Source organism: Microtus ochrogaster, linkage group LG10, assembly GCF_000317375.1.
Source record: "Microtus ochrogaster isolate Prairie Vole_2 linkage group LG10, MicOch1.0, whole genome shotgun sequence".
Lineage (NCBI taxonomy): Eukaryota > Metazoa > Chordata > Mammalia > Rodentia > Cricetidae > Microtus > Microtus ochrogaster.
Window position 1 is genome coordinate 11876275 of NC_022035.1, and position 12268 is coordinate 11888542.

The 12268-nt window shown below is 42.1% G+C and overlaps 1 protein-coding gene across 1 annotated transcript in view; it reads left to right on the plus strand.

Moving 5' to 3' along the window:
• Tes (testin LIM domain protein) overlaps nt 1–12268 on the plus strand; it is a 42289-nt gene that overhangs the window by 20349 nt on the left and 9672 nt on the right. The window contains exon 2 of the mRNA XM_005363748.2: nt 2738–2823. Coding sequence (XP_005363805.1) covers nt 2738–2823 — 86 coding nt within the window. The remainder of the gene's footprint in view (nt 1–2737; nt 2824–12268) is intronic.

Sequence of the window (12268 nt, forward strand, 5' to 3'; positions counted from 1 at the left end):
TAGATAACACATTCACACAGACTGCATCCTGAGTACCATTAGATAGATAACACATTCACACAGACTGCATCCTGAGTATCCTTAGATAACACATTTGTTAAAATTTCTCCCCAGCAGTTCTCAAGGACGGAGAGCCGGACAGAAACTAGCCTGTAGGACTTAGGTGTCTAAAAATAACGATCATCTTTTCTGTGAAAAGCAGGACTCTGGCCAGTTCCAATGGTCTTTTCTGGGGACAAAGAGGGGGAAGAAGTGTGGTGAGAATTCTGGGTCTTAGATTTCAGGGAATCCCGACCACGAAGTAAAGGAGAGAGAGAAATTGATGGGGATTTAGAAAACAAATAGGGATCTTGAACTGAAATTCAAAGGAACTGGGAAGCCCAGGTCTTCTGACAGTGTACATTAGAAGATGGGAGTGGACCTTAAAGAAGTCAGGGGTGGGTGGGTGTTTCTCTACAAAGTAGGATTAGTATGGTTTCCATCATCTAGGTTAGGCTTGACTCTCGAGAGGAGACTGACAGATTGACAAATGCCGCAATTAGGAGCAGATCAGAAGAAATTCATCGCGCACTGGTGGAGCTACCGACAACGTTGTTGTATTGGGTTTTAGAACGGCATTCCACATTACAACTCAGTCTGGCAGCGGGCACAGCTACTGAACACGGAATGAGAGTGGAGATCACTAATGTCATTTCTTAGAGTGCTATTGCACTGGCTTATCACAGCTGAGGTTGGAGAAGAGAGCTGGAGTAGAGAAATTCTTCCCCTATGATGTAAGATAGAGATCTTTAGGTGGGTGTCAGTGAGCTTTAAGTTCTGTAACCCAGCTTGTGGAAATGTAAAATAACTTCTGTCATAGGCAATAAAAGTTCATGGCCAGCTCAAAATTCAGTCTCGTGACTTTAGTTGGTAGCAGTAGTTCTGAAAACTAGGTGTCTTTATTTTTTTTTGTTGTTGTTGTTCTGTTTTTTTTCGAGACAGAGTTTCTCTGTAGCTTTGGTGCCTGTCCTGGAACTAGCTCTTGTAGACCAGGCTGGCCTCGAACTCACAGAGATCCTCCTGCCTCTGCCTCCCGAGGTGTCTTTATTTTTGTTTTGTTTTTAATTAGGACTTCTTCCCTTGGGTCACAGAAGGACACGGTATATACTGGTGTGATCTCTCGCCACCCTTAGTTACTTAATTCCTCTGTCAGGGACACTTTTGGTGCCTTCACTCAGTCTTGGCACCCAGAAAAGATGAAAGTATGTGTGTTTGGAATCTCTGTCTAATTCAGTTCCATCCATCAACATCATGTGAGCATGTATCTTAGTGTTCTTACGAGTTCCAGGATCTCCTATTGAATATGTCATTTAGACAACCATATTGTTGAGAGTTCATGGATAAAGCTTCCCTTTCATATCCCGATGTTACTATCCAGCTGCAAGTATCTGGTCCTCTGGCTCACATAGTGTCTCACCACACGCTCGATGTTCCCTGAGCCATATTGTAGGTGTGTCATACCCCAAAGTCAGTTGTTCCATGATAGTTTCCATCTAGTAGAAAAACACACTTCTTTGACAAGGACTGAGAGATACCCTTTCCTTTGGGTACAAGGTTATGTATGCATTTAGACTACAGTTCAGTATTATACCGCTTTAGGAACGTGGCTGTAGTCTACTCTTCTCTAGCATTCATGACCTCTTAGCTGTTGATACTTGTTTGGTTCAAGTCCAGGTAGACAGCTGCGCCTCACCCTTATATAAAAGTACCACAATTGTGCTATTGTAGCTGTCTCACCAGGCTGGTCATTGTCACATCTAGATTTACAGTTGGCCAAGCCTGTCGACTGTTTTTCTCCCTTGGCAGCCTTCATATCCCCTCTGGGTAGGTATTATGAGAGGTAGTCCTCAGGGTGGAGGCGTCCAGGTAAGTTCCGGAATGTGCTGAACTTTTGGTCCTGAGCAAATTCTGAAAACTTCTTGGGTTTCAGTGAAATCATCTTTAAAGAACAGAGAACGAGCTGGGCAGTGGTGGTGGCACACACCTTTCATGCCAGCCCTCGGAGGCAGAGGCAGGTGGATCTCTGTGAGTTTGAGGCCAACCTGGTCTACAGAGTTAGTTCCAGGACCTCCAGGGCTACACAAAGAAACCCTCTCTTATAAAACACACACACACCACAAAAAAAGAAAAGCAAAGAGAGAGAGAACAGTGTGAATAGTACTGCCTGCTTCCTGAGTGTTTTGTGCGGTTTTGTAAGATTTTAATTCAATAGTAAGAAATAAAGAATACTGCTTCAGGTATTCAATAAATATTTTTAGTTGCTTTGATTGTATTTTCATGATATAAAATAATATTTTAATTGTAATTCCTACACTCTTTCGCATATTTATTCGCTTTCCAGTCTCTGCCCTTTGAACTCTGCCGGTATTTGAGGTATTCTGGGCACATAATGGGCAAAACGTAAATTCATGAGTTTTGTGCCTTTCAGTGTTTGTAGTCTCTAGCAAGTTGTATTCGCTTCTTCTCCTTTCCTGACAAAAGCAATGAGAACATAAAGTACGCTGTGTACAGGCTTGCAGGCTCCATTTACATACTTGATGCCTTCGTTGGCTGAACAATGTGAAACCCATAAAAGATTTGTTTGAGAGTTACATCAACAAGAGTGTTAAGTGGAATTAAAAAGTGTGGTTTATTGAATTTTTAAAATTTTTTCAAATTCATAATAATAGCTTCCCCTTTTTTTTCCCCCCCTTAACAGATGGGCTTAGGTCATGAGCAAGGATTTGGAGCCCCCTGTCTGAAATGCAAAGAGAACTGTGAAGGGTTTGAACTGCACTTCTGGAGGTGAGCTCTTGAAACCTACCGTAGTATCATCAGCGTTTTCTCCTGTCGGGCAGTGCCCCTTGGACAGCGTGCGTGCACTGTGACAAACTCTTGACAAGCTGCTTCGTTGCAGGGCTTCTGTTTTCTAAGAAATTAGTAAAAGTGAGACTGTTCTACGTTCATGTCATGAAGTACAACAGAGTGGATTGGGCGATAACGATCGTAGGAAGAGTTGCTTGATTTCTTCCTCCTTACCATCTCCACAGAATATGCCCTTTCTGAGTGGCAGAGGAGCTTGTGGTAATCCCTCTGAGGACTGCTAGTCAACTCTGCATGGCTCAGCCTGCCTCTGCAGGCCGATCAGTGTGCATCAGTTGTGGGCTCATATCCTCCTCGTTGTCAGGAAGTAACACTTAAGTTTGTTCTGAAAACCTTCTCTCGGGTCAATTTGTTACTGAGAAACTTCCAGGAACTTGAGCCTTTTAAAAGAAGTTGCCGATTTTTGAATGATGCTCATGTACCCAAAGGACAAAACTGATACTTTGAATAGATCTTATTTGTAGCCCGCAAATCTAAAAATGGAAGCGTGCTCTTTCAAAGAACATCAGAGTTCTTCCACATGCCTGCTGGAAGTTAGAGGCAGCATAATATTGTCAAGAAAAATACAAATCAGTTATCAGTAGATAATGGTTGCCCTGTGGCAATGCTTTCTTTTTAAATACTGAGGATTGCACCCAGAGCCTCTTGTACACAAGGCAAACATTCCCCACTGAACTGTAGGCCCAGTCCATGTTGAACTGACTTCACTTAATGACTACCTCCATGCCTCGGGTTACCATGCAACACTAGAATAAAAGGTCTCAACATCCATTATGGCTGTATACAGCGTAAGCGGGAGAGGGACATTATAAAATCTGGCATATTTGTCTCCTTTAAAAGCTTGCATACTTAATAAGCTCTAGGAAATAGACAAAAATGTCTGAAAAAGCAATGGCCACAGAAACTTGACCATTTCCAGAAGTAATGCTTCTGTTCTTTATTTTGTTGTTTCTTTTCAAAGAACTTACTTAGAATTTTCCATTGGGTTTGTAAATTCCAGTCTTAACATAGCTCTCATGTCTGTAGGGACGTACAAAGATAGTATCATTGAACAGAAAATAGTTTCTCAGGATTAGAGGTTATCTCCTTGTACTACTGAAAAGTCAGAAGCACACATGCTCAGATCTCATCATGGACGTCTCGTGTGTTCTAGCCACACACTTCTTCCCATTTCTGTCGGTGACTAATTGCTCTGTTGTACGGTTTGGGGAAGAACAGCAGATGTTTGTTTGTTTTATTCTTTCTGTTTATTGAACCCATGAGTGAGGAACCCGAAGCTATCTGGGTGGGTGACCATTTCACCTTACTGTCGGCACTACTTCCCTTTGTGACTACTGTTGATTTGCGGAGGGACACATCGCCCCCTGCTGGACACCGTGTTTTCAAGCTTAAAATAATCCGGTCAGCTATGCAGTTGTGTTGACTGCTCGTGAGATTTGTAAAGCTCCTTCCTAAGCGAGAGTTCCTCCTCTGTAAACCAGACTAGTTGAGAGTAACTTCTTTGTCTGGGTAATTTCTATCCTGCAGGTCTCTATCGTCTGATATTTTCAAATTCTTCAAACATTGGCCAGGCAAGAGCAGACCTTCATGGCATAAAAATCAATTCTTTACCTTTATTACACAGGCCGCTTTGATAAACTGGCCAGAGACTTAAGAGTCCAAGCGTCATAAATATTAGGGGTTGGCCTCCATCCCAGCTGGTGCCTGTATGGTCTACTAGATGATATTTCTTAGTAATGTTGTCATTCTCCTGGCAGGGGTCCAGACACATTTCTGTGGTATGATTTCTCATCGGTCCCCAGCTGCCATAACTGGAAGACCAGAGGCAGATGCCATTGACCTATACTAGTTTTCAGTATTTTTTAAATGTATTTTAAAGTACTTATTTGTTTATTTATTTATTTAATGTATATGGGCATTTTGCCTGCATGTGTGTCTCTATCCACCACATGTATGGCTAATGCCCTCAAAAGCAAAAAGAGGGTGTATGATCCTCACAGAAACTGGGGTTGCAGACAATTGTTAGCATCCATGTGGATGCTGGGAACTGAACCTATGCCCTCTGGAAGAACAGCAACTGCTCTTAACCCCTGAGCCATCTCTCTAGCTCCTGTTTGGTACAGTCGTAGTGAAATAGTCCAGACCAGGGGTCCTAAGTGCAAACAAAGATGCTGTCTGCGAACCAGAGGCACGGGGTCTGCAGCCACTGAATCACCTTCATCGTCACTGTCAGTCCTGACATTTAGGATTCAGGTCTGTACCTCTTTACCAATGCAGCCTCCTCGTAGCCACAGAATGGGATGCTGACAATGGTTTGGTAGTATTGCTGTGGACGTCTTCGTTGTTTAAGAATCCTCTGTGCACACGGACCTATCCATTTCATCACCTTCTTTGGCCTTTGTTGGCAGACTTCAGCGTCTGGCCCCTACTTGTTTATCCGGTCATCCTCCATCTTCTGAGCATCATGTACTCCCAACTACTTATTCCATGTTATTTCCCCAAGTTCCATGAATTTCTTTCCACATATGTCCATGCTCAGGGAGATACTACCTCCCAGCACTAGAAACAGAAATTCTTAGATCATACACTACTGTTGCCCGCTGTATTAGTTAGCTCCAGCTGCTATAACAAAACAGCACAGATCTGGTGAATTAAGTACAAATGTATTTCTCTAGCCATTGAGAAAGCTGGGAAGTGTGTCAAAAGTCTGCTTTCTAGGTTGTAGGCAGTCACTTTCTCACTATGCATTCTCATGGCATTCACACGTACATGGGACAGAGTCGTCCATGTGTTATGTATGCCCTCCAGTCCTATCCAACTAGGACCCTTTCTGTATGACCTCATTGATCCCTAGTTCCCCTCCCCCCCCCTGGAAGCTTTAACTTTAACCAGGCTTCTGTTAGGCAGTGGGAATACAGCATATGGACTGGAGGGGGGGCGAAGTGATCTGTGGCCCTCCCTCCTGTGTTTCCACACATTCCCAAGTTAGAGATCATTTCCTCTGAATACTGAGGTGTATTCAGGCTTCACTCATAAGCCTCTGGCTAGTGCCTTGCGTTGTTTCATCGCGGAGGACAGGGGAGCCCCCTTATATGGTCAGCCTCTTGGAACAACACAGAGTGCCGCAGGTGCTGCCTGGATCCGAGGGGTGAATGGAAGTTGAGAATGAGTCACAAAAGTTATAGCAAACTAAAAGTAAATATTTGTACTTATAGAGGTTTGTCAAACTTTATTTAAATAGCAAAACTTCAAAAATGTTATAATGACTTGTTTGTGCCAATGAGTTTATATATATATACATATATATGTATATATATGTATATATATATATAATTTATGAACCCTTTCTGTATGCCACAAATGTGGTGGTTTTCTTTTCTGTGTAACTGATTACCACAAATTGAGTATGCAAAAACACCACCTATGAGTTAACTGAGCCTCGGTTCTTATACTTACAGGGAGAAGGGACAGCATAGCTATTCTGTTTCTTGGCATCTCAGAAGGCCACTATCAAAGTCTTGGTGTGTTTTGTTTTGTTTTGTTTGTATCTAATTACTCAGGCCTGCTGTGTATAGAATTTGATTTTTGCTGTTGTTGGACAACTGAGGTCCCTATTCCCTCGTTTCCTTTCAGATGAGGTTGCTGTCACCTGTAGAAGCCACAGACATATCTTGCCATATAGTCCTTTCCATTTCCGGTCAGCAGTGCCTAGGATCTTTCTGTGTCCCCCGTCTCTCTGATTCTGTTTCCGTTCCTTTTGAAGGGCTTGAGTGATCAGGGGTGAAATCTTAGGGTGGCCTTAGTCTGCCTATCACAGCTTTTTATGCCCCTGATTCTTCCTAACACCCATTAGGAGGAAGCATACTTAGGAAAGTAAACAAATACCTTAGCAATGCCATGGCTTAGGGAGGCAGAGCTGAACTTGACCCCAAAGCTTGGCAAAATCCTCCCCAGGCCACGTTAGAAATTGGAACACATGTTCACCCTCACAACCAGGCAACTTTGTGCTTCATCAGGCCGTCTGCTCTGCAGTGTGATTTTGGTGGCACAGACATCCTTGCGATCAATGACATACTTTATCTGAGAGCTCTTCCCTCCTTTAATGTGCTAGAGAGTCCAAGACTAGAGGAAAACGCGAGACTAAGAAAGCTGCTCTCTATCCAACAAGAATTATTTATGGGACACGCTTTCAGCAAAATGCAGATATAAGTATTTATGAAATGTCTGGCACAATTCCAAGATTTTAAATCATTTATAGCCAATTTTTTTCATATTGAATATATAGTAAGATCTTTACAACCATAATCACTCATGCATCATATAAGCCATGGAATTATACTTTTGCCTTACCTATGTTAAAACAGCCGCATTTTACAAAAGGTGAAATTCCTTCATCGTCGTGTACATGCTGTAGAATTTCTGATTGGTTTAAAGCTGGTAGAAAGCTGAAGATTCCCTACCATAAATGGAGTAACCATTGTGTTGGATTCTGTAACAGAGGCCTACACTCATGCCCATACTTGTATATCCCTGTTCCGAAAGGGCAGCTTCTAGCCTTTTAAATTACGGTTTGTAGTGGTGGCATAGCCTTGTCTTATATCACCAGGACAGCTGGCAGTGCGCCAGAGCTCTCCAGGTTCTACTGCTGGCAATGGAAAAATAATCATTTTTATGAATCATGGTACAAAAATCATTTCTGCATCAGGGGGGTGAATTGAAGTTTTTGACTGCTTTCAGCTTGAAACCGTAAAGTTCCGTGTTTTTCTTTGTTAAGGCTTTAGAAATTCCATTCTCTCTTGGATTTAAGTAAAGAACTCTCAAGTTATTTCATAAAAATATCAAATCTGGAGTTTGGGTTTGTTCTATATACCAGTCTCTCTCTCTCTGTCTCTCTCCCACCCTCCCTCTGCCCCCCGCCCCCCGTGTGTGTGTGTTAGGTGCTAATAAAAAAAAAAAAACCTTCTACTTTTCTCTCTCTCTTTTTTTAAGTAAACGAAGATTTTAACCAGCTTAATTCTGAATCCCACGAGCTATTTCCCCATGCATCAGACTCTGTAGGCTAGCTTCTGAGAATTGTTAGGAAATGACTGAAGAATAATTGTTAACTAGTCCAACAGAGATCTCCGCATTGCTCCTGGCACCTGCCCGTGTTCTAGGGTGGCTTGCTGCTGTCTTGGCCTGTCCCTGGTTCTTCACTGTAGGCACGGAGCTGCAGTTGGAAGAGCTGGGAGTGTGCGCTCCCTCCAGCTGTGCAGTGATGCGGTCCAGCAGAGAAGGTGTTCAATTGGCCCTTTCTGAGTCATGTCTTGCCAAGTGTTCATCCCCAGATGGTCCCCATGGCAGAGGGAATGCAAAAAAGCTAGACAATAGTCCAAGTTAAAAACTCTTCATTATTCCGTACCAGGTTTTCTCTACTTAGAAAACTGAGGATAACACAACACGTTCGTATTTCTCTTCTTCTTCACCATGGCTGTTGGTGTGTTGCTTAGTTAGTTTTGTAGGATTTGCTAGGTATAGTAGGTAGGTAAAGGGTTGGAAGGGATTTGCTTGGCAAAGGTATAGTAGGTAGGTAAAGGGTTGGAAGGGAAAAGATGCTTCTTTAAAACAATGAATCCTCCAAAGGATGACCAAGCACACATGCTAAAACTGCTATAGAGGTGGGTCTTGTTTCATTGGTTACTTAGAACTTTCACAGTAAATGGACCTGTACCCACAGTTTGCCAAAACTCATGTTTACAAGCCAGCAAGTTTCATTTCCCTTATTGTGTCTTTTGTGGTCATTAAAAACAAACTTTTTGTTTTATAGTACACATATTTACCCGTGCAAACTTAGGTCACCAAATCCAAAGTCTGAGTCGCCTTATATGCCTGCTCCGATAAGCAGTCACTTTGCTGATTGCTAGGCTGCACCCCGTAGGCCTTAGCTTGTAACGATCTGTTTACCTGTCTTGAGAACTAAATTCCTCCTCTGCCTCATTCCCTCTCCAGAAGGTGTAGCTGTAATCTTGATCTAAGCACCATGCGATAGTTTTGTAGATCATTCCCTTGGCTAACGGCAGGCGAGTGAAGAGCACACCGTAGATGGGTGATCTGATTCACTCCACCAGATGGGGGTATGAGATAACCAGAGGAAAGAAGGGATCTTTTATAGCTATAATAAAATACACTAATTCTCCACAGATTTTTTTTTTTTACCAAATAAAGTTTCCTGACCAAGATGTGTACAAGAAAAGTGATGTGCCTGTTCACCCCCATAACTGCCCCCGCTTTGTCTCTCGCCTCCTCTTCTCCCCTCCCTGTCTCCTTTCTCTCTTGTTTCTTCTCTCCACAGCATGCCTAGCGTTTCCAGTTCATGTACTAGAAAGATTTTTAAGAACACAGGAGGCACAAAAACATATAATTATATAAGAATTTGTTATTTGGCAAAGACATCCATTTATCTCTTAGCGCTTCGTTTTTCCTGGTTCTGGCATAAAATTTCAACTCTAAATCTGAAATCCAGTTAGAATCTTCTTCATGCTAATGCTTTACACCTTTATGTGGCCAGCCAGAGCATCAGGGTACAACTCCAGAATTCAATTTTCCTTCCTTCCTTCTTTCCTTCTTTCTTTCTTTCCTTCTTTCCTTCTTTCCTTCTTTCCTTCTTTCCTTCTTTCCTTCCTTCCTTCCTTCCTTCCTTCTTACCTTCCTGATGAATCTGATTACCTGTGTTCCATTGATTTTCTTCTCTGTGCTCCGAATAATAAATACCTACAGGAAAATATGAATAGAATTGTAGATAGTAGGCTTAGTTTCTAGCTTCAAATCTTAAAATTAATATGCTAACTACAAATGTGTGCTCAGTATTTGGTGGACTGGGATTGGGTATTTGTGTTTTTCCTCCTGATTTTTATTTCTTTGGACAGTCATGCTATGAGTTATTAAGAAAACAGAAACAGCAGAAAGACATTGTTAAGAGAATGGAACCAGCTGTGGTTCACGTCCCTACAGCTCACTCCCCATCCCAGCTCACCACCTCCCTCTCATAAACATCAGATCGGGAAGGGAAGGGGTCAGCATTGGCTCCAGTCTTCTGTTGAGAGACAAAGACCAATGGCGCTCAAGAGAGATGTCGGGAGCGTCCAGTAGTCACCTTCACATGATTATTCCCCCTGTCATTCTTGTCTTTATCCCTCATGGTTTAGAGTTAGTTGACCTTTTCCCACACTTTCCTGGGTGGAATTCTTCACACTGTAGTTTTTTTTTTTTTGTTTTGTTTTTTTGTTTTTTTGTCCTCTCTGGTATGAGTAGCTAAGCTCTAAAGTTTTGCTAGCGATCTGTGTGATTTGGCACATGTTTAACAGTATCTTATGCTAATTTGCATCTGTGTTGGCCTCCCTGAGTAATCTAAGGCTGCAGAATGCTTCTTGAAATGATCGATTTTATTGCCCCGTATTTCCATCCAAGCTTAAAACTTTAATACCACAGAGCTCCCCTGTCCCTTTACCTCCTCTGTCACCTTTCCCAGTTTGGTCCTTGCCAGACACCCTCTGCTCCTCAGCCTTTCCCTCCGTGCTTCCTCCAGGAGGAGAAGGTGGTTGACACAGTTTTCACATTGCTCTCCGAAATCTCAAGATTTGAGGGCGTTTTGTTTCCCCAGAAGGTTAACACTATATTGTTGTTTATTGTAGTCTACTTAATATCATTATCCCATATCACAGGCAATCCAAATCCTACAGTAGTTTAGCCTAGAAGATATTCAACCTTTCATCTTTTCCCACTCCTTATCTCAAATCTGTTTCTCGTTTGTATTTAATCTTGATGAATCCAACATTCATCTTACTATCTTTTTCATTACCAAAATCTGTTTTTTTTTTTTGAGAGAATATCACTAAGCCCAAATCGACCACAGAGTCTAGTTATATTTGTTTGTAAGAAGATCTGAAATCTCTTCTTTTTGATCCCATTCTCTAATGCCCTAGTGAGAGCTGTAGTATATCTTACCCATGGCACAACACAGACCACCAAACATGTGAGTTACATTAAAAGTAGCTACGGTGGTGCTATCATTAAGAACCACACCACTGCTAACTCAAAGCACGATTATCACAGAGTCTTCAAGTATGTTTTATCCCGGTCTCTGCATGGTAGGTTGTGTGGTGTTTGAAATTGTTGGTCTGTTCATGTTATTACATCTCTGTGATTCAATAACTCGCAAATGCTATTACGAGGAAGGTCAAACTCTGCACAATGCACCTGCAAGTGTCTCGTGCCTGTCTCCATCTCCAGCCTCATCTGCTCTCACTCATTCACTGCTAGCCTTATCTGGTATGGGACCCATGTGAATATCCCTTTCCTCCGTTAGGGCCACTACAAATACTCCTCTTTCTATTCCTGTGTTGGGAGCCTTTTCTTGTCCTTTCCCCATCTGCAGATACACACTTGCACACCCCCATACTTATGGTTTATGAAACTTTCATCTCTAAACTTAAATGCCAGTTTCTTTTCGAACCCTTTCCTTACCATGTTGAAGTAAAAATTCTACAGTCACGGGAGTCTGTTTTTCCATTGCTAACACAGATGCAATTAAAATATGTCTGTGTGTGTCTGTGTAATCATCTCACCAGGAAGTAGATTTTAGATGAGCAAGCCAGGCAGTTGTGGTGCATGCCCTTAATCCCAGCCCTGGGGAAGCAGAGGCTGGTGAATCTCTGTGAGTTCAAGGCCAGCTTGGTCTTCAGAGTGAGTTCCAGCACAGCCAGGGTTGTTACACAGAGAAACCCTGTCTTGAAAAACTAAACAACTACAACAAAGGTTAAATCTGTGGTTTTCATTGGGTCCTGGTTTCAAGCATGCTGCTTGACTCATGGACACACATGTAGGTTGCATGAAGAATGTCTGATGCTAGAGAGATAGGTGGAGCATGGTTTTGTTCTTAAACTGCAACGAACATCATGAGTCCAGAGGATCATTGATTCATTTGTCTTATTTTGGAGTCATAGTGTCAATAGGTAGCCTTGGCTGGCCAGAACCTAATATCAGGCCATTTTTCTCTTATAAATAATAAAATACATGACAGCTGGTAGATAAGTATTTGAAAAAATGAGAGATAAAAGGAAGGAATAGGGAAAGAAAATATGAAAATGGAAAGAAAAGGGAGAGTAATTGAGAGGAAAGGAAATTGAGATAGGCTATAAACCTAAATGTAGGATCTTGGTCTTTTACGGGGGAAATAATAAATCTTTTACTTAACTTAAAAAAAAAACTTGGGAAAAGACAATGGAATATTAACAGGTAATGAATAGAATGTGAGATCTCCCTCCCTCCCCACCCCTTCTCTCTCTCTCTCTCTCTCTCTCTCTCTCTCTCTCTCTCTCTCTCTCTCTCT